Source organism: Pogona vitticeps, chromosome 4 (genome assembly GCF_051106095.1).
Source record: "Pogona vitticeps strain Pit_001003342236 chromosome 4, PviZW2.1, whole genome shotgun sequence".
Taxonomy (NCBI): domain Eukaryota; kingdom Metazoa; phylum Chordata; class Lepidosauria; order Squamata; family Agamidae; genus Pogona; species Pogona vitticeps.
This window is the reverse complement of record NC_135786.1, coordinates 168,455,425-168,478,073: the sequence shown is the minus strand read 5'-3', so window position 1 is coordinate 168,478,073 and position 22,649 is coordinate 168,455,425. Positions and strand designations below refer to the sequence as shown.

The 22,649-nt window shown below is 42.8% G+C and overlaps 1 protein-coding gene across 3 annotated transcripts; it reads left to right on the top strand.

The window, feature by feature from the left end:
* The first annotated feature begins 951 nt into the window (after positions 1-951).
* On the top strand, positions 952-6,076 carry LOC110072909 (nuclear transport factor 2). Of its 3 annotated transcripts, none has more exons than XM_020781650.3 (6): positions 952-1,086; positions 1,289-1,395; positions 4,066-4,173; positions 4,764-4,835; positions 5,049-5,147; positions 5,715-6,076. In XM_020781650.3, the coding sequence occupies exons 3-6, from the start codon at positions 4,075-4,077 to the stop codon at positions 5,826-5,828; spliced, it is 384 nt and encodes a 127-aa protein (XP_020637309.1). In that variant the 5' UTR covers positions 952-1,086; positions 1,289-1,395; positions 4,066-4,074; the 3' UTR covers positions 5,829-6,076. The 3 variants fall into 3 exon arrangements, with proteins under 3 accessions (XP_020637309.1, XP_078249644.1, XP_020637308.1); XM_078393518.1 differs by lacking the exon at positions 952-1,086 and adding an exon at positions 1,131-1,149; XM_020781649.3 differs by lacking the exon at positions 952-1,086 and having other exon boundaries at positions 1,195-1,395.
* Positions 6,077-22,649: the final 16,573 nt, after the last annotated feature.

Genomic DNA, 22,649 nt, shown 5'->3' with positions numbered 1-22,649 from the left:
GTGCTATGTTTTCTTCTTTCTCATGGACTGAACCATGTCACCTGCAGGGTACCACAAAGCCAAGGCTGTAGTTCCTCGTATTTCTGATTATATGCCCAAACTGACTCCAATGAATATTTTTTTTCTTGCACTCACTTTTTGCAATTTAATTTGGCAATGTTTCTTAATAGGTCAGCACATGATCCAAAGTAACACAACACCTAAATATTTGGGGACAAATCAATGATCTAGCTGGGTAACCTATAGTTTCCAAGACACCAGCTTCTTCTCAGATGAAAGGTACATATTTGAGTCTTATCAGAGTTAAGTAAATTTATATCATTCTTATAATACAGATGTTTAGAGATAGTTTTGCATCTATGGCATCTTTGTTTCAAGATAGGAAACATTCACGATTTTCTCCAAATTTTTCAGAATCCTGAGTTAAGACAATTCTTGAAGTAATTAAGAAGCAACTTTTTTATTACTGTGCCAGAATTTGTTGTCCAGTTGATGTGGCTGTCATCTAGGCCTGCTACCTTGAAGCACCAATGTAATATGACAGATTAACAAGCCTTCTGTCGCAAAATAACTGGTGGCAAAATGACTGGCAATTCACTATTCAGCATCATGGTGCATGATCATAAACGAGAACTTTGGGAAACAAATGATTCTTATATTCCAGTGAGATCTGTTGCTGCAAAGTTTGCAACAGTTATACAGTACCAATTTCTCTTTGCATCTAGTATCAGCGCAGTCTTTTTTGTACATAAGCATAGAAAGGATTGCAGCCTGCCTCTTTTAGCTCTGCAGGACTACCCTGAAGCGCTGATCTGAAAAGCAGACGTCAAAGCCAAATGCCGGACAATTCGAATTCCTTTTCAGGAGGTCAGCTCAGAGGCTGTCATTGGCTGAAGAAGGTGTGACGTACAGAATTGGCATGCCCGCTTCAAGGGCGCCACCTGTAGGGCCACTGAGAATAAGCAACCTTGACCCGCGTGTTTACGAGCCCGAAGAGAACTCTTTGGGGAGGGGGAAAGTTTGTGCTGGAGAGTCCGTGGCGCCAAAACTCCAGATAAAGCTGCAAATGTTCGTCCCTTTCCAAAAGTGGGTCGAGATCCCGTCAATCCCGTCCCTTGGCCGCGTGTCGCCCGGGGGAGGGGCGGGCGAGTGAGTAAGAGACGCCTTCCTCGTCACGTGTATTTCAGGCGGCACGTTTGAGATGCCTCTCTGCGAGCGTCCCCTGGCTGGATCCTTTCCGGGAGGCTGTTTGCAACGCCCTCACCGCCCCCTTTTTCTCTCTTTCCAGGCTGCGGGTCATGAAAGGGCGGAGATAAAAGCGGGACTTCTGCGCCGCTTGAAAAGAGACGCGCGCAGGAAATCACACAACGTGCGAGCCAGCAAGGAGTGGGTCGGGTGAGTCGAGCGCCCGGGCAACGAGGGCCCCCCGAAAACGGCGGCCTTTGTTCTTTGGAGGGACCTCGGGGTCCCCACGGGCTTGTCTGGGACTCGTGTGGAGCTGAAGGGGTGTTTGGGGTAGCTTCGAAGGGAAAGAAGCCGCAACCCGCCTGCTCGGGGGCGGAAGAGGGGGCATGGAGACCTCTGGAAAGGAGGGCGAGGGCGGGGGTGGGGTGGGGAATGTAAATAAAGTACCTTGGGGTTGTTGCTTTTTCACAAGTTTGTGAGAGACCACCGAACAGTAGTTGCTTGCCATTGTCAGCCCCTTGCCCGGGAGGAAAATGAGCCCTGACCACGCTGCAGGCTGAAGGGAAAACTATGGTTGAGTGAGTGTGTGGCGAGGTGACCCAAGTGAGGGGAATCTCTGAAACCGATGTTAGAGGAAGCCCTTTATTAGGGGTGAAAGGACGGCAGTGTTGGAGAGGGGTAATTGAGGCCATCTTTTGTGTTTGGAAAGTCAGACTTGAAAGGAACCCCCTATTTAAGTCTCTCTGAAGACCGATTACTAAACCACTACCGCCGGGGATGAGGAAAGCTCCTGCTCTTAAAACTCTGAGGATTTTCTTCTAATTACAGGTTATCTAAAAAAAAAAAATTTCTTGCCCAAGTGTTGTTGACTGACCTTATGAAGGTTTTCTCAGGTCCAAGTTCTGCTCTGCACAAGGGGCCTTACTTCCTAGTACAGTAGATGCATCCATGATGAAAGCCTTATGGCCTGACTCTTGTATATTTTGTGTAAAATTAAGTCCCTTGGGATTTAGTGATCCTCACCTGAGAGTCTGTGGGTTAAGGGCCTGCCTCACAATACAGTCTTCTGCTTGTTTGTTCAGTTTTCTCCATGGGATTTCTTGTTGTGCAACTGGGTACAGGAGAATGCAGCCATAGTCCTCAGATTGTTGCCCCAAGCACACCTACATGAAATAGAGGCTTTGGAATTTCCTTCCAAGTACTGTAAATACAGTACTTTCATCCATACATATATAAGAATAAGCCCCACTGGACACTGAAATATTTGTTTCCATGGGAACATGCACTGGGTCAGATTTCATATGTATTTTGGGTTACCAATAATATTACTAAGAAATGCTTTTCTTCACCACCAGTTTTAATAGCCCTTGCATTCACATTTAAGTACAGTATTATCACAAAAGTAGGCACTCTGAGGGGATATATGTTTAAATAAATATGTTTTCAGTTTTCTGTGTAAGTACAGTATCAAAAACTAGTTATAGTCTAAAACAAGTGTGATTGATACCATTATTAGGTCTTCAATATGTCAAAAAACAGACACCCAGTAGTTTTCAGCTCTTCCACAACTCTGCCAGGCTAGGGATTGCAGAGCTGGGAGGGAAAAATGAAAATTTCCTGAAGTCCCTCAAATAATCTTCGCCAGATGTTAAGGCTAGGCTCTTGCTTAAACTGAGCTTCAAAATAGATGCTGCAGTGTATTAGAATCAGCTTGAGAGACCTGGTTTCACCTCAGGGTACATAGATTTTTATTGTATTTTTTCAGTTCCAAAACCAAGGTCCAGTCTATTGAGATCTGTCCTGTTTCCTTATTTGGAAACACATAGGAACAGAGGCATCCAGAAACATGGCCATCTCCATATCAGAAAATCTGGAGATAACATTTAGTTTACATATCAGGTAAAGAAGTAATAAACTGAAGACAAATTAAGAGAAATGCCTAATGACCTGAAGGAGTTAAGTACTCCATTTGTAAAACCTGTAGTGTCATTGTATAAAATCCAAAAATGAGAATGGGTGAAACCTTTATAAAGATCTCAAATCCTCTCCTAAATGGATAGCGTTCAAGTGTATTACGAGGCTTTGTCAGACTGTAGTTTCTGCTCCTCTCACTAGCACTGCTACTTCTTTGTCTGCTGAATTCAAAAGCTAGCCTGTGTCTGTTTTTCAGATTTTAGCTGTCTAACAAAGGTATTGTTTTGTGATTTTGTACACGGACCATGTGGCTTTCTTTTCTGTAATTTTATTGGCTAGAATAATGGATTTGCACATAGGAAACCTAGATTCTATTTTCTAAGTATATAATTCTATGCCATCAACTTAATTCTGACTTATTGTGACCCCAGAGCTTCCTAGATATAAAGCACTCAGAAATGATGTACAGTACCAGCACCTTCCACTGGTGGTGCTCTAGGATTGTGTAGGTCGCCCGAGCCTACACAAGCTAGTTCTTCTCCAAGGAGGACAATGGGAGTCAAACTGGCATTAACTATGAGGAAGGAATACATGACCTATTAGCCCACTCACTTCAGCTCTATGGTGCATTGTCTTTGGACAAGTTACCAGTGGGGCCTTGTGAATAGCATAGTCAGGAGCCTTGACAGTAACATGTGTTAGTAGTCCATCAGCCTACACTTATCCATATTAGTCATTGTACGGCATATCTGTTATATCTCATTGGGGAGGGCCATTAAGGATTGGGAGTTAAATTTGTTGCTGTGCCTCCCAGCAAGTGTCAACTGAAATCACCTGAAGCACATGCACCATCTACAACTACTGTATATGCTTGGTCATTGCAATTATCTATCTGGATTTTCCATGTACACAACTCGGTTCTATTAATTAGAAACACGTAACTTTTTTTTCTTTTTTTTATTGCAGGTGTGTAAAATGGCAGAAAGACCTATTTGGGAGCAAATTGGAACAAGTTTTGTACAATTGTATTATCAACAGTTTGATAACAATAGGGAACAATTAGGAGCTCTTTATGTAAGTATCAACATGGTCTCCTCATTGATATAGCAGACTGGTATAGCTGATGGATCCAGATTGGTTCTGTTGAGGAAGACAAAGTGGCTCAATTTGGAGCTTTCTGTCTGTTTCTGCCAATAAGAGAACCATCACTTGCAGTTTGCCATCTGGGTTGAGTGGGGGTCTCTAGAATGGCAAACCGGATGCCAGCGAGCGGCTGGGACAGGGGCATTCACTGTATTATTCTAACCCTCCTCAAGCCTTCAACGTTGTGATTGTGTTTTTTCTTTGTAAAATTCAACCTGGTTGCAGATTTTCAATGCAGTAACTGATTAAAGGTAGACTTCTCACAATCAGTCTTTCTGGATATTCATATAGGAAAAATATGTATTTTCACCTGCTGTATTGGGGGCCCTCATGTGAAGTCCTTGCATTTTGGGTCAGGTACCCCTACAATATTGTCCCTGCCTTTGGAAAGGTTCTGTAGTGCAGAGGTAGGGTGGGGATGTTCACTGAGCAGGTCTTGCCAGACAGGAAAGGCTTGGGATTATTCACTATTATGCTACTATTTAATGTATAGATTACTGAAATACTGTAACTTTTTGCAGACAGATGCTTCCTGCTTATCATGGGAAGGGCAGCAGTTTCAAGGAAAAGCGTCAATTATGGAAAAGTTGCTGGTATGTTATCACTTAAAAACATTACTGAAGTGGTTTTGTTTATTGAATTAGTATGCTTCTCATGATTTTACATAATTAAGCCCAAATGTTTGACCAGAGAAGCAAAAGGACATTGATCATGTTGTTGTATATATTAATATATACAACAACATGATCAGTGTCCTTTTGCTTCTTTAAAAGATCTGAACATTATGTTTTCTTCTTTGGAAACAGAGACTGCCATTCCAAAAAATTCAGCACAACATAACATCCCAAGATCATCAACCAGCTCCTGACAATTGTATCCTTAGTATGATAGTTGGTCAACTGAAGGTAAGTTTGGAAATTAGTTGCAGCTTTGGTTGTCTGCAGACAAACGCTAGCTCTATGGGTTGGAAACGGAGATGAGCACCTCCGCCTAGAGTTGGACACGACTGGATAAATGGTCAAGAGGAACCTTTACTTGGTTGCTACATGTACAAAATATTTTACATTTAACTGCCACTGTATTAAAGATTGATCATTGAGGCATTCACACATAATGTTGAGTAACTGCTTGAAATATTGCCACCAAGCAATTAAAAAGGAATGTATTCTGTGTGGCTACCAGATGTGTTGAACTATATCTCCCATCATCCCCAGCCAGCAAATCAATGATTGTGTTGCCTGAAGATGACAGGAGCTGTGGTCCAAAATATCTAGAGGCCTTTAGCATGGTTTACATGCTACATAGTGCGTGGATATAGATCCATCTATGAATAATATAAAGTATAATCCAGTCAAAAGTGAGTACTGGAAAATCCAATTTATAATTCCATTTATGTTTAAACTATTTTGTGGATATTATTTGTATGAGGAACACATTGAAATAGAAGGTAAACTTGTCAATTTTTTATATAGGTGGATGATGATCCAGTGATGGGATTCCACCAGCTGTTTGTCCTCAAGAACATTAATGACAAATGGGTTTGTTCCAACGACATATTTAGACTGGCTCTATACAACTTTGCTTGAGATTTCTGTTCTCAAATGAGCCTTTACTCATCTCAGATTTGAGATAAAACAAAACTTCATTTGAAAATATCTGTAACTTGATTATTGAAAAATGTCATTGTCTTGTTATGTTATATGAAGTAATTAAGATAGCCACTATATTGGATATATTTTTCTCTTGTATATTACATAAAATACCAAATGTATGCTGGGTGGTTAAAAATGGATTTCATATTTTAATGACATTAAAGTTGCTGAAACCCACAAAATTGATTTGTTATGAAGACTGTATTTGGCAGTAAACTAATCTATGTGGAATTTTGTACTCAACCTAAGAAAATAATTGTTATTCCTAAATGTCTGTCTCTCACATGACTTGTTTTCACATTATTTGTTAGTTTGCTCCCATCAAATCAGCATAAAATTTCTGTGTCAATTTTGCATTTTACTACAGTGGTGCCTCGCTTAGCGATCGCTCCGTTGAGCGATGAAATCGTTTTGCGATGGACTTTTGACCATCGCTGGAGCGATCGCTTAGCGATGTCCACTATGGCTAAAATTCGCTTTGCCATGATCGCAGGGAAGCGATCATGGCAAAGCAAACTTTTTTAAACAGCTGATCGGCGGTTCCAAAATGGCCACCGCAAAAACAAAATGGCCACCGCTGTTTTGCCTCGCTGTAGAGGCACCCAAAATGGCCACTGCTATGGAGGAATTTCGCTTTAAGGTAAGTTTTTAGCCCATAGGAATGTATTAAACACGTTTTAATATGTTCCTATGGGCTTTTAAAAATTGCTTAGTGATTAAATTACTTAGCGATGTTTTTTCCAGAACGGATTAACATCGCTAAGTGAGGCACCACTGTACTTACATTAATTTCAACATGGATGCCTATTTAAAACTTGACACTTGGAGCATGCTGTTCTGGAAAGTAGACATCTTTGTCGCAGAGACTTGCAAATGGAGTATTACAGTATGGCTGAAATCCTGTTGCTTGGCATAAGCTATATTGTAAATTTTGGCCTGTTCCTTCCTGGTAAACACAGTGTCCCTCCTGTGATTCTTGGAGTGTGTGCTTGTGTCCCTAAGATTCGCAGCAGGGATGGTTTATTGGGGGGGAAAGAAACTGAAAGTTACAGTTCAGTTTACACTATGCAACAGGAATTGGGCTACTGTGAAACTGATACTGTCGTAATGAAGTGACTGCACATCACCAAATCAATGGGAAACCTGATAATATAGAGCAGTGGAGGCAAACCTTTTTCTGCTCGAGTGCCCAAAATGAGGGGGTGGGGAAGAAACCAGTGGCTGCCATGCCGCCCGGAAGACCAGAACTGGAACAAGAAGTGGCAGTTTCAGGGGGAATCATGGGGACGGACAGGAAGTTAAAGGGCGAATCATGGGGATGAACAGGAAGTTAAAGGACCCAGAACAGGAAGAGAAAGGGAATCCTAGCTGCAGCCACTTCAAAAGGTTTGTTTCCACAAGGGTGGGTGGGTGAGCTGCTCACTCGCATGCCAGATGTGGCATGCGTGCCATAGGTTCGCCATCACTGATATAGTGTGTCCTTACATATACAAGCTCGCTGGGCGCTTTTTGTTTGTTTGGGCAAACTGCTTTAAAACATTTTAACGAAGTGGCCCTGAACCCACCACAGTGGTTCATTTATTAAATTTATATACTGCCCACTACTCTGGGCAGTTTACAACATACTGTAATAATAAACATAAGGACCCACCGCAAATCACAATTAAATAAAATCAACCCCTCAAAAGAACCACATTTGGTGCAACCCCTAGAACACAAGTTAATACATACCATATAAAACACCAACTTTAAAGGAGAACAATATTCTGAAATACTACTTTGAATAGCAATACTTTTACATGATTTCTAAATACAGGGAGGGAAGAGGTCTGGTGCATTTCCACTAGTAATGCATTCCACAAAGATGTGGTCACCACTGGAAAGCCCTGATTCCTAGTCATAGACATCCTGGCCTTCCTCTCAGTTTTTCTATAACAGACTTAACTAAGTTGGAAAAATGAGGCAAACAAATGGGGTGGGGAGGTTAGGGTTAAAACAGGAAAGTCAGAGTAACTCCCCCACACGTGTATTTATTTATTGATGTGCTCCGTTTACGACTTAAGGCAAGTGGCCTCTTTTATGAATTAAATCCATGAATGATGGTACACACAGAGACACATTTTTCCTGTCTTCTTGCTCTTCAAAGACTATGCAAAAACTCCCCTCTTTCATCTAGGTGGATCCCCATAGGACCTTTTGCAGAGCAAGAAACTATTGTTCATTCCTGCTTTGTCTCTCTCACCCTCACCACTCTGCCTTGCATGGTGATCAGAGGCTCAATGCCCTACTGTGGTCTCCTTGACTTGGTCACTAGAGGAAGATGTCAGGGAAACCAACAAAAAAGACTATAAACTCCACATCTTGTCTTGTACATACGAGATCATACATTCTGTAAAACTACTTTTTTTAAATTAAAGAGGACCTCCTCCGTAGCTCAGCGATCATTTCCCTTGCTTAACTAGGAAAAACAGCACCCACAGGGATATTAATTCCATGAGCAGAAGAATGTACACACTGAAGATTATTGGTGAGCTAAATGTGTTTTTCTCAATATGAGAAAGTCATGCTGGAAAATTGTGAGAATGAACAAATCAGGGTTTTCCCCTCACTTATCAGGCTAACTTTGTCTTCCCATCCATTTCCTTCCTTGGTCTCTGGTCTAGAATGTGAACTCTGGGCTGGTCAGGTTCAACCCTCTCCCCCACCCCCCAGTTTTTCCTAGGTAATAGAAAACTGGAGAGTCTCTTGGAGTGTGTGTGTGATGGAAATCTCTTCAGCCACAGGAGCTGGGCAGGCAAGGGGTGCTGCATTTCAACCTTCACACCACAAGTGCATCCCATAGCCTCCTCACTTCCAGGATGCATGGGTGGGATTCCAAGAAGGACATCCTCTCCCCCCAAAACAGCACACCTTTGGTATCCCCACCCCAAGACCCTGCTTTACCTATTTGTCTTGACCACGCTAGGCAACGTCCTCTTCCCCTATTAAGGAAGGTTAAAGAGCCTTCTCCCACTTCCTGGAATATCCAAAGAAGGGCTTTCTCTTTTGACACTCCCTCCAACAACCTTCCCAGTCTCTTTAGCAGAGCTGTTTTATAGTCCCAAAAGGGAGTCCAGTGCAGACAGTCTATCCTTCTCCTCCCCCCCTGTTGAATTCTTGGCAACTCCTTCCTCCCCTATCTTCCTGTTTCCCATAATAGTCTTGCCTCTCTGGGATGCCAGAGCAAAGCACCTTAGGCTTGGTGCTGCCTCAAGCTGTGCACATGACCCCATCTTGCTTTCTGATTGGCTGCAGTGGAATTCATGGATGTGATCTAGTTACAGCCTTAGTCCTCTCTACTGTGGGTACTGGTCACTAACTGTCATTTCAGGCATGGAACTGTTACAGGCTGGCACAATTCCAAACTGTTAGCAACCGAACTGGTCATGTTGAATTGAAAATTAAATACAGCCATCAAATTATCCATATAATTTGTAGATAACAGACTGCTCTCCTTTCATGTTGACTTTTTACTTTGGTGATGACTTCATGCTACGGTTTTTCATGAAACTGAAGCATAACTTGACCAGACAACCTTTTAAAAATGTTTTGGAAGAGAAACACCTTGAAGATCCGTTGAGTTGCTATAAGGGATTCTTTAGAAATAAATGTTTGTCAGAAGCATTTCTAAATAATAAGAAGAAAGCAAAATAATGGATAGAGAAGGGGGACACGGCAGGTTAAAAACAGGAAGATGTAAAGAATATTTCAAATGCTCTGGGTAAAACCAGAAGATGTCTGAAACCTATGTATGAGATACTCCTCTCATTTAGCACACAAAAGAAGCTGAAGAATGATGTTTTACTCTCACAACAACTGTATGAGGCAGGTTAGACTAAGAGCTAATGCTTTACACATAGTCACCAATGGACTTTCTGGCTAAATGTAGATTTTAAGTTAGGTTTCCCGCGTCGACTCTTATTTCGTGTATATATATATTTGCCAGTGCCCTTGAAGAGTTTTTCAAGAAGATAATCCACTTTCCTAGCATTTTTTGAAAATCTTGAAAGATTCCTTCTCAAGATCAAAATGTACTATGAGGTAGATACAGGCAACCTTTACTTAAGGCTACCAGAGAAAATGGACAAAATAATTTCTAGACAAGAGTTTATCCCTGAGAGTAGAATTGGAAATTAATGGATTCTAGACTAAAAGATACTCATATGAAAAATAAAGTTAAAATCATGAAGGTTGAACATCTTCCTGTGACTAGGGAGGCATCAGATGTTACATCTACAATCTTCTTTCTTCATGGAGTGAGTCATTTCATACCAAGCTTAAACAGTAGAAGAAGAGGATCTGTGATTTGCCTCTGTATTACATTTCACAGTCTTTATTTTGATGATTGTATCACATCAGTTTGGGGACATGATGAACCTACACAACAAGCTTTTAAGGTGGTAAGTACTTAATTCTCTAACTCTTTGGAGCATGAGGTAAGAGTTTGCAACATGTGCAACTAATTGGTATTCATAGATAAATCAATGCTCATTTTGTAGCTAAAGCTGAAGCAACAATTAATAAGCAATACACTTAAATGGAAAAAATTACCTTTTAACATGTCAAATAAATGTTTGTTGCTATTATGCTCAAATCTATATAGCATTGGCAGCCCATGCTCGGGGGTGGGGTAGGGCAGGATCTAACAATTAACAGTTATGTGCATAAAATTATAAAAGCCCCTAGAGTTGTACTTCATGCTTCTAGGTTTGCTTGGAAATAGAATGGGATATCCTTTGTAAATTGCTATATCTCTCTAACTAGGAGAGGAACAGGAAGGGAGTCCATAAGAATAACAATCTGAATGTTAGTTTAGAACTAAAGAGGGAAAACAGTCAAGCTATCTCACACCATTGAGATCACTCTCTCAGTGCATTTATATTCAGTTCCAATAAATTTGCCCTTTAGTATTATATACTTAAATCACTGTTGTACTATCCCTCATCAAAGTCAAATTGCAGGGCAGTGTACAATACAATACCATTGATATTTCACAGGAATATATGGCAGCAAATAAAACACAATAGTGTCAAATCACTGTAAGTACGTGCTATTGAATCAATTCCAATTTATGGTGACCCAAGACATAGAGCACTCCAAAGTAGTTTGTCAGTCCTATTTTCTTTATAATAAAAATAGCAACAATTTCTGGAGCAAAAAAGTGTCAATGTTCAAGCAGCACATCACTATAACTGTTATTATGTGCCATCAAGTCACCTGACTTATGATGACCTTATGAATCAGCAATCTTCAAAATGTTCTGTTCTCAACAGCCCTGCTCACCTCTTGCAAATTCAAGCTTGTGGTTTCCTTTAGTGAGTTAATCCATCTTGTATTTGATCTTTCTCTTTTTCTCCTACCTTCCGTCTTTCCCAATATTGCCTTTTCCAGAGAATTCTGCCTTCTCGTGATGTGCTCAGAGTAGAACAATTTCAACATTTTTTCCTCCAAAGATAATTTGGGCTTGATTTAATCTAGGATCCACTTGTTTGTCTTTCTGGCAGTCCATAGTATGTGCAAAGCTCTCCTCCAGCACCATATTTCAAATTAATCAATTTTTTTCCTATCAGTTTTATTTATTGTCCAGCTTTCACACCTATACGTGATGACTGGAAATACAGTAGGACCAGTGTATCCGCAGGATCAGTACCCATGGTTTCACTTATCCACTACCTAAAAGTATTTCTTTAAAGCCACAGAAATATGTTTTCAAAGTGCATTGCCAGAACTGGCCGCTAGACGGAACCAGAGACTATGCTATAGCAGTGGTCCTCAACCTTTTCCAACCTGTGGAACAGTTGGGGGGGTTGAGATCCATGTGTGTGGGGGGCACCCCCCATACTCATGCGTGGGCAGGGTGCGCTTGTGCGCATGCGCGGATGGGCAGGGTACACTCGCAAGTGGGCATGGCATGCTTGTACGTGCAGCTGAGTGGGTTGTGTGGGCATGCGAGGAGGGAGTGTGTGCAGGGGGGTGGGAGATCTGTCTCCGTGGCCCAGTCCTGCCAAGGCCATGGACTGGCACCAGGCCACGGACCAGGGGTTGGGTGCCCCTGCTATATAGGACCTCATATCCATGGGATCAGTATTCACTTATTCACTTATCCATAGTCTAAAAATATTAAAAGAAAAAAATCCTAGAAATATATACAGTGGTGCCTTGATAAATGCCTTGACCTACGAACATTTTGAATTATGAGCAGCTCCGTTCACAGCATTTTGCTTTGACTTGCGAACGGAGCTTTGACTTACGAACAGAAAAAAAGCAGGGGAAAATAGCGGGAAATTCAAATTTCTAACTGTAGGTGGTGACAAAGCTGCTTTTTTGTAGCTCTTTCGCCCAGGCAGTTAGGGAGTGTGCGATCCGAGGAGGCTGCCTGCTAAGGTAGGGTGCTGCTTTATACTTTTTAAAAACTGTTCTGGGTATGTATGTATGTATGTATGTATGTATGTATGTATGTATGTATGTATGTATGTATGTATTTATTTATTTATTTATTTATTTATTTATTCATTCATTCATTCATTCATTCATTCATTCATTCATTCATTCATTCATTCATTCATTCAATTTATATCCCGCCCATCTGGTACATTCTACCACTCTGGGCAGCTTACAACACAACATAAATAAATTAAAATGACACAAAAGCATTACAATACAAACAATAACAGGTACAGTATAGAACATAGTAAATAATAAATAGTAAAGAAGAGAAAGAGTCAAGTGTTGACAGGAGGGAAGGCCTGGATGTACAACCATGTTTTTAGTTGGCTTTTAAAAGTACCCAGTGTAGGGGCCTCTCGAATCTCCAGAGGGAGGCTATTCCAAAGGTGAGGAGCCACCGCCAAGAAGGCCCGGTTTCACGTCTTTTCCCTCCGGGCCTCCCTCGGCGTCAGGCTCCTCAGCCTCATCTCCTGACTCGCGCGGGTGATCCGAGTAGATCTTGGTGGGAGCAGGCGCTTTGCCAGGTATCGAGGTCCTAAATCGTTTAGGGCCTTATAGGTAAGCATTAGAACTTTGAAGTCAATGCGGAAACGAATGGGCAGCCAGTGCAGCAGAATAGGAGAAATGTGTTGGTGTTTTCTCACTCCGGTAAGGAGTCTGGCCGCTGCATTCTGCACTACTTGAAGTTTCCGCATCAGCCTCAAAGGCAGCCCCACGTAGAGCGTGTTACAGTGGTCTAATATTGAGATTACGAGCGCATGCACCAAGGTAGTGAGCGCCCCTGTGTCAAGGTAGGGTCGCAGCCCGGCAATCCGCCAGAGATGGAAGAAGGCGGTACAGACTACCGACGCCACCTGGGTTTCCATGGTGAGCGTCGGGTCTTAGCAGCCAGGGTCAAACCCCCCCCCAAATGTGAGCGCCCACCTTTGGCACTTCCGTCTTGTCCGGGTTCAGCCTCAGCCCATTTTCCTGCATCCACTGCAGTACAGCCCCCAGGCAACGCTGGAGGGACAGGACGGCACCACCTGCAGTTGGTGAAAAGGAGATGTAGAGCTGGGTGTCATCAGCATATTGATGACACGAGGCTCCACACTCCCTGATAACCCCACCTAGCGGCCTCATATAGATGTTAAACAGCATTGGGGAGATAATCGACCCCTGTGGAACCCCGCAATTGAGATTTCACAGGGCCGAGACACTCTCCCCAATCTGTACTCTCTGGGGTCGGTCCTCCAAGAAGGAACAGAGCCAGGCTAACGCCAAGCCACCAATTCCCAACTCAGAGAGCCTCCCCAGGAGGATACCGTGGTCAACGGTATCGAAGGCCGCCGAGATGTCGAGGAGGACCAACAGAGACATTTTTCCCGTCAGCCTCCCCCAACAGGTCATCATATAGGGCGACCAATGCCGTCTCTGTACCGTGGCACGGCCTGAAGCCCGACTGAAATGGATCCAGGGCATCTGTTTCATCCAAGTGTGCCTGAAGCTGGTCAGCCACCACCCTCTCGACCACTTTGCTCATGAAAGAAACATTGGCGAGTGTGATTTTTGGCTGGGGGGTTATGTTTCCGTGCTGTGATGGATCTTGTGTGTGTGTGTGTTTGTTTTTTGGGTTTTTTCTTCCCCCATTTCCGCTGGGGGGTTGGTTCCTTTTTGGAGTGTTTTTCCCCGTTTCTGATGGGTCTTGGGGATTTTTTGTTCCTCCCCCCATTTCCAATGGGTCTTGGGGGTTTGGTTGCTTTTGGGGGGGTCTCCCCATTTTTTAGTGTATTGCGTGCTTTTTGCTTTGTTCTCTTTGCATTTCTGATCTACTCCATTTGTTTTTGCAATGGTCCTTGCATGCTTCCCTTGCTTTTTTGCTTCGTTCTCTCTGTATTTCTAATCTGCTCCCTTTTCTGTGCTTTTGCAATGGTTCCTGCATGCTTCCCTTGCAAATCAGAAAAGTTTTTGCAAGGGTCTGTGATGGTCTGGTTTAAAATGTGTTGGTGTAAAATGTGTGGGTTTAAAATGTGTTGGTTTAGCATGTGGTTTTGACTCCAAACTCTCTTCCTCCCCCATTGTCTTCTCTCTGTCTCCCTCCTTTTCTGCCCTTTTTAAAACCTAAGTCAGTTTAGGTTTAAAAAAATATTTTCCCCCTAGTGGTACAGGATGAATTAACTGGTTTTGCATTCATTCCTATGGGAACGAATGCGTTGACTTACAAACCGTGCCTTGACATAAGAACAAAAAACAGCCAGAACGGATTAATCGGGTTTCAATGCATTCCTATGGGAAATGCTGCTTTGACTTACAAACGTTTTGACTTACAAACACCATTCCATTACGGATTAAGTTTGTAAATCAAAGAACCACTGTATTTCTAAAGATTACATTACTAGAACTGGCCACAAAAGGGAGCCAGAGATCATGCTATGTATAGTGTTTGCTATTAAAATAGTTTGCTATTTTTCATCATCTATGGGGGGGCCTTGAAACTAATTCCCATTGATACAGGGATCCTGCTATATAAGGTTTGTTGTTGTTGTTTAGTCATTTAGTTGTGTCCGACTCCGTTTAATGCGTTCCTATGGGGGGAAAACTCACTGGTAAGCGAAGATTCCCCATCCGGCCGCCATTTTCTCCGCCTCGGTAAGCAAGGGTAGGGCACGAAAACACTGCGGGCGGCCATTTTCTTGATCCGGCAGCCATTTTGGAACTGCCAATTAGCTGTGATGGACAACGGTCAAGTGCAGAGGTGGCAGGCCTGCAGCATACCAGCACCCCATAGGAACGCATTCAGTTAATTCATCCTCTACCACTAGCAGCTAACAAGATGACCACAGATTGGGCCATTAATATTATAAATGCTTCCTTGAGAGAAGGTTATCTCCTCCCTTGAGTGAAGAAAACATTTGGCCCATACTGAAGCAGCCATATCTGGCAATGGGTAATTTTAGGTCTATTGCTAATATCCCTGTTTTGGGCAAGATTAGTGAGTGCGTGCTGGCGAATCAGCTCCAGATGAACCTGGAGGAAGAGAATTGTCTTGACCCATTCTAGTCCGGGTTTAGGCCATGGCATACTACCAAGACAGTGCTGATCACACTGCAAGATGACCTTTTAAGGCAGTCTCATGTAGAAGAAACGATTCTATTGGTGCTCCTGGATCTCTCAGAGGCTTTTGATAATATTGACCATGGTATCCTCCTGGACAGACTGTTGGGTGTGGGGATTGGCAGGCTGGGGCTCAGCTGGCTTCAGTCCTTCCTTGATGGTTGTGTCCAGAGAGTGCAGCTTGGGGAGGAATTATCAGCCCCTTGAACCTTCAATAGGGCAGGGGGGCAGGGGTTACCAAGCTCCTCAATGGTATTTAATACAGTGGTACCGTGACTTACGACCACAATCCGTTTCAGAAGATGGACGTAAGTCGAAATGGTCATAAATCGGAGCACCATTTCCCATTGAAATGCATGGGAACGGGATTAATCCGTTCCAGCATTTTAAAAAAATACAAAAAATAAAATAAAAATAAAACACTGCAAGCCCCATAGGAACGTGCTGAGGCTGCAAAAAACAAAACAAATCCAAAAATAAACATTGGAACTAGTCCCATGCTGGAACTGCAAATTAAAAAAAAAAGCACAGAAACATAACCACCCCAGCCCAAAGCCACCCTGCAAAAGCCACCCAAAACAGTTTTTAAAAAGCAAAAACCAGCACCTTACCTCACCAGTCCGAATCCTCCTCTGATCACACTCACTCCTGGGCTTCCACTGCCACCGCTGACAGCGGGAGGCGAACGGCCGGACCTTCCCTGCCAAGCTCAGCCTCCTGGCACTTGGACACCGCCAATGCCAACCGACACCGGGAGGCAAGCAGCCGGAGGAAGCACCCTGGTCAAGCTCAGCCACCTGGGCTTCCACTGCCACCGCCGCGGCCAGGAGGCGAGCCGCCAGACCATCCCGGCCAAGCTCAGCCTCCTGGCGCTTGGACACCGCCAACGCCGCTGCATCCCTTTCCTTAACGGTTGGGGTGAAAGAGCTACAAAGAAGCAGCCTCTTCGCCACCAACAGTTTGAATTTCCCGCCCCTTTTCCCTGCCTATTTTTGTTCGTAAGTGGAAGCTCTGGCCACAAGTCGAAGCAAAATTTTGCGGCCAGAGCTGGTCGTAACTCAAAATGGTCCTAAGTAGGGGCATTCGTAAGTCAAGGCACCATTGTGTCTATATAAAGCCTCTGGGAGAGGTAATCTAGAGACTTAGAGTGCAATGTCATCAATATGCTGATGACACATAACCCTATGTCTCCTTTACATTATCTGAAGTGGATGCTGTCCGGGTGCTTGAGCACTGCCTGGCCTCAGTTCTGGAATGGACCAAGGTGAACAGACTGAAGCTGAACAAGGTGGAGATCCTTCTTCTGGGGGCCCTTCTGACAGGTTGGGGAATTGTCTCCCTAAGCTGGATGGGGGTAACCCTTCTATTTACAGATTGAGGTTTGAATCTGGGCATGGTCCTTGATTGGGCTCTCTCATGGGATACCTAGATTGCAGCTGTGTCCAGGTCAGCCTTTAATCAACTGAGAATTGTCCAGCTCTGGCCCTACCTGGATGAGGAGGCCCTGAACACATGCACTAGTGTTCTCCAAGATTGACTACTGTAACACTCTTTATGTGGGACTTCCCTTGGGGCTGATCCAGCAGCTTCAGCAAGTACAGAACATAGCTGCCAGGCTGTGTGTCAAATGTAGTCAACTTTGATCACATTTCCCCAATCCTGGTTCATCTGCACTGGTTATTTCTGAAGTTGTGGACCAGGTTAGAAGTTCTGGTTCTTACCTAAAAGGCCCTTCATGGTTTGGGCACTTGTAACTTGTCGGAATGCCTTTCCCCAAGAATATCTACCGACACCACCAGATCTTCCCAGATTGCCATGCTGAGAGAAGACAGAAAGGCATCCACCAGAAATTGTCTTCTCAGCAGTGGCACTCACTTCTGGAATGAGCTCCTGGTTCAGCTGCACCTGGCCTTCTCCTTATCTACCTTCAAGAGATTGCTTAAAATGATGCTCTTTAAAGAAGCTTTTACTAGCATCCTCTAATGAATCTATAAAATCTGCCCTACTGTTTGACCATTCCTGCTGCTGTTGGTGTGCTGTTTATGCTGTTTTATTGATTTTACAGTTCTCATTTTTATTAATACTTCTGCTGTTTTATGAGTGTATTTTTATTGTTGTTGTTGTTGTCAACTGCCCAGAATAGTGCCTTGCACTTTTTGGGTGGTGTAAAAGTGGAAGAAGTAAATAAATAAATAAAATGTCATGATCTTTCACACAACACTTGCATGCACACTGTATATTGAACACATTTCTGCTGTAAGCTCATCTTGATTTTTTTAAATCACTTGCTATATTTAGATATAGTGAGCTCTTCTTTCCTGAACAGCCCCAATGTACATTTTTATTAATATTGTGTGTTTAAGATGTTAAAAACCTTGCCATCTGCTCACTATAGTTTAAAATTCTGCCAATTAATTAAATATAGTGCTCAGTGCCTACATAGCAAGAGTGAGCAAAATACAGCTTACAAGCTGCATGGAGTGCCCAATACCCTCCAATGTGGCCCCCACCCCTTCATTCCCTTTAAATATGAGTAAAGGTAAAGGTTCCCTTTGACAATTTTTATCCAGTCGTGTTTGACTCTAGGGGGCGGTGCTCATCCCTGTTTCCAAGCCATAAAGCCAGTGTTTTGTCCGAAGACAATCGTCCCTGGTCACATGGCCAGTGCGACGTAGACACGGAATGCTGTTACCTTCCCACCGAGGTGGTCTCTATTTATCTACTTGCATTTGCATGCTTTCAAACCGCTAGGTTGGCGGGAGCTGGGACAAGTGACAGGAACTCACTCTGTTGCGTGGATTCGATCTTACAACTGCTGGTCTTCTGACCCTGCAGCACAGAGGCTTCTGTGGTTTAGCCCGCAGCACCACAACGTCCCTTTTAAATATGAGTAGGAAGTTACATATATGCATTGATAATTGATGGCTTAATCATGTTTCTTGAAGGCAATCAGTGCAGAAGGATAGAATCATAGATACCCTACCCTGGGTGGGCAATCAAAGAATCATAGAACTTTACATCTGGGAGTGATACCAAAAGCCATTTAGTCCAACCCTGACAAGTAAAACAAGTTCTGCATTGCAGAATTACATTGTTCATGTAGTTGCATGAAGATCTAGATCCAGTAGCAGCATGTTCACCTTGCCAGAATGTTGCAACATTCAGTTCTTGATTCTAAGTGAACAGGGAAGAAGGGATGACACATTGAATTATTGAACTGTACGTAGAGCTAGAAGGGATTGTAAAGGTCATGGAATTTAACACTCTTCCAAAACACATGGACCCGGTACTGGCTTCCTTACTAAGCATCCAACGCACAACTCAATAATAGTCAAATCCAACCAATCCAAAGGCCGAAATAAATCTTCCATCGCTCCTATCAACAGGGAAGGAAGAAAGCTTGACATACTTGGCAGATGCATTTATTCTCTTACTTCATTCATATTGAGTGGTAAATTATCAAGCGGCAATGGGAGCATACAGGAGACAATTGTGGAATAAGATCCTCCCTATACTAGAGTCAGTTCTCAAGTCGGTTAAATCAGAGGCCATCAACATTAATACAGAAGCTACTACACTGGCTAAACAGCAGAGAATTGCGTCTCACCACACTGCAGATTCCAACCGTATCAACGATACAAACCTCAATCATCAGACAAACCATTCCAAGGCTCTTCACCTCCAGTATCGTCCTCCTTTCAAAATCAACAACAACGCTGCCAACCCTTTCGACGGTCTCAGAAAAAGGGTAAGCAATACCCATAAGCTTCAATTACCATTCTACCATTCCCAAACTTGATTCCGAACAAGACTAAGCCCATTCTTTCATACATGGCAAGCTAGAACTAATGATCAATGGGTCCTCTCTATCATCAAGTATGGTTATTTTATAGAATTTAAATCTCCTCCATGAATTGGAAGAATCAATTCATGGAGGAGATGATTCTACAGTCCTTCAAGAAGAAGTCTCTCTTCTTCTTCAAAAACAAGCTATAATCACAGTTCCTTCATCTGCATTATGGCTTTTATTCAAGATACTTTACAGTTCCCAAAAAAGACGGAGGAATTTGTACCATTCTCGATCTCAGACATCTTAACAAATTTATTCGAGCCCAATGCTTCAGAATGCTGACATAAGACACTATCATTCCTCTACTTTCGCAGGGAAACTGGTTTGTCGTGATCGATCTCCAAGATGCCTACTTTCCACATATCCATTCATCCATGTCATCACAAATATTGATGGTTCTGGTTTGACAGCACTACATACCAGTTCTGCTCTCTTCCTTTCGGTCTCTCTATGGCACTGAGGACCTTCACAAAATGCATGGCACTAGTTGCTGCATATCTTCAACTTCAAGGTATAACATATTTCCCTACACAGACGACTGGTTAATAATCTCAACGTTCTATCAGGATGCCATGAGAGCCACAAACCTCACTCTCGACATACTTCGAGATCTCGGCCTCAAGGTGAATCTTGAAAAATCACACCTCGAACCTTTCCAAAAGGCCACTTACATCAGATATCTTTTTTATTTTCTCCAAGCCAGAGCCTTTCTCCCACAAGAAAGAATCCTCAAATTAAAAAGGGGCATTCAACCCTTTCGACCACTAGCCTCCATATCAGCCCATCATGTTCAACATCTTCTCAGACTTATGGCATTGACAACTTCGGTCATACAACATGCTAGACTCAAAATGAGATTGCTTCAATAGTGTTACCTGGCCTTATTCAATCCCATGACAGACCACCCATCTATGAAGCTAACAGTAACACCCGAATTAGCCTGCCAACGCACCTGGTGGACATTCCTCCCAAATCTACTCATTGGATGACCATTTATGCCCCTTAAACCAATGGTACAAGTTATCACCGATGCCAGCCTGTTGGGATGGGGAGCACACTGCCTCCGTCACAAGATTCACGGCCTATAGACAAATCAAGAAAAATTGTTACATATCAATCATCTCGAACTTCTAGCGATTATCAGAGCCTTTCACGCTTTCCTGCCACTCATCGTGGGACGTGCAGTTCAACTCATCACAGACAATACTACTGCCCTTTATTACGTGAACAAGCAAGGAGGCACTCATTTTTTATCCCTCCTCTACTTTACCATCGAGCTATGGGAATGGTGTAGTGGACCCTCGAATTACAGACAGCTCGACTTACAGACTTTTTAAGTTACAGACTTCTCTGGCCGCAAAATTTAGATTCGACTTGCAGCCTGAGAATTGACCTACAGACCAGAAAAAAACAAAATGGAACAAAAATGGAACAAAAACAGCCGGTTATGGGATTAATCGGTTTTTAATGCATTGTAGGTCAATGGAGACTCAACCTACAGACTTTTCGACCTGCAGCCACCGTTCCAATACGGATTAATTCCGTAACTAGAGGGTCCACTGTACCTACATCACATCTTCCCCATAGCAGTACACATCACTACGGAGGAAAACTACATTGTAGATTATCTTAGCTGTCTGACATCGAGAACTCACAAGTGGTCTTTAGACAATACCATCTTCGACCTCATCTGCCAATGGTGGGGCACTCCAACCATCAACGTCTTTTCCTCAAGAGCAAATGCCAAGTGCCAAATTTATTGCTCTCGAGCCAGAGTCGACAAGAACTCTATAGGAGACACATTCATGGTAGACTCGGACAGAGATCTACTTTACCTCTTTCCACCAATACCACTCATACAAAAAATGATAATTTGCCTCCATCACTTCCAGGCCAATGAGATCTTCCTAGCTCCATTATGGCCCAGGCAACCATGGTTCACTCACCTCAGGTCGATGTCAACTGACTCATTCCGGCTCCCTCTCATCCCCAATCTTCTCACACAAGACGACAGGATGATCTACCATCCAGACATACCATCTCTGAATCTGACAGCCTGGAGGATACTCCCGCAGTAAAAGACGTCCTCAATCGAGCTCAGAAGCCCTCAATCCAGCTCATGTATCAAAATAAGAGGAAAGCATTCCTCTCCTTTGCAGAATCAAGCAATTTACCTGCATCACCAGTCTCCTTGAAAGGTTTACTCACCTTTCTTCTTCATCTGTTCAACTTTGGACTGTCCCATTCCTCCTTAAAAGTCTATATTTCAGCCATCATAGCTCATCAACCAACCAACTATAAATCAGCTAAACTCTGCTCATCTGACCATAAAAAATATTCTCAAGGGACTTAATAATATTTGTCCACCAAGACAACGTATTGTTGCTCAATGGTCTTTAAAACTGAGTTACTCTTTCAGTTGAATGTCTGACCATCCAGGATAGGACATTCAGTCAAGTCTCCAAGCTTTAGACCTCTCACCACTCACCATTCAGTCTATCTCTGGAGTAAATTCCAATATGTTTACCTTCTCTGGAATAAATTCCAATGTATTTACTTTGACCCAGTCCATTCTAACACCAAGGAAACATGGAAGAATAATGTCAGACCCTTGATTCAGATGTAAAGAAGAAACAGAATTTAATTTAATTCGCACAGAGTTGCTCCAAAACTCTAGATGATGTTTTTCCCTGTTTGATGCAGTTGTCAATAGCTATGGGAGATGAAAAGGCGAAGTTTTCCCAGCACCGTTTTCTGGACTCTGTTGCTGTTCATTCGTTCGTTCAGTCGTTCAATCATGTCCGACTCTTCGTGACCCCATGGACCAGAGCACACCAGGCCCTCCTATCCTCCACTGCCTCCCGGAGTTGTGTTACAGTAAATTCATGTTGGTTGCTTCGATAACACTGTCCAACCATCACATCCTCTGTCATCCCCTTCTCCTCTTGCCTTCAGACTTGCCCAACATCAGGGTCTTTTCCAAGAAGTCTTCTCTGCTGCTGAGCTAAGGATAAATGCCTCTATTCCTGACTACTGATTAGAAAGGTACCATGATTAGTGTCAACCTTGGCCAGTTACTTCTTAAAAACCCATTGTTAGTAAAAAGATTAACAATGTATGGTGAAGAAGAAAAAATTAATATCCTGTTTCATCACTTTAAAAAACACCCTCCTAGGATTGTCAAGGGAATAGCATGAAACTAGACAGATACCTCTAAAAATGTTTCAGAATACCTTAAAAAGTAATGAGAAAATGATATTACTTACATCAAAAATGAATATTGTTCTCACTCATTATGTTTCTTTTTGGAATGGAACTTCATTATG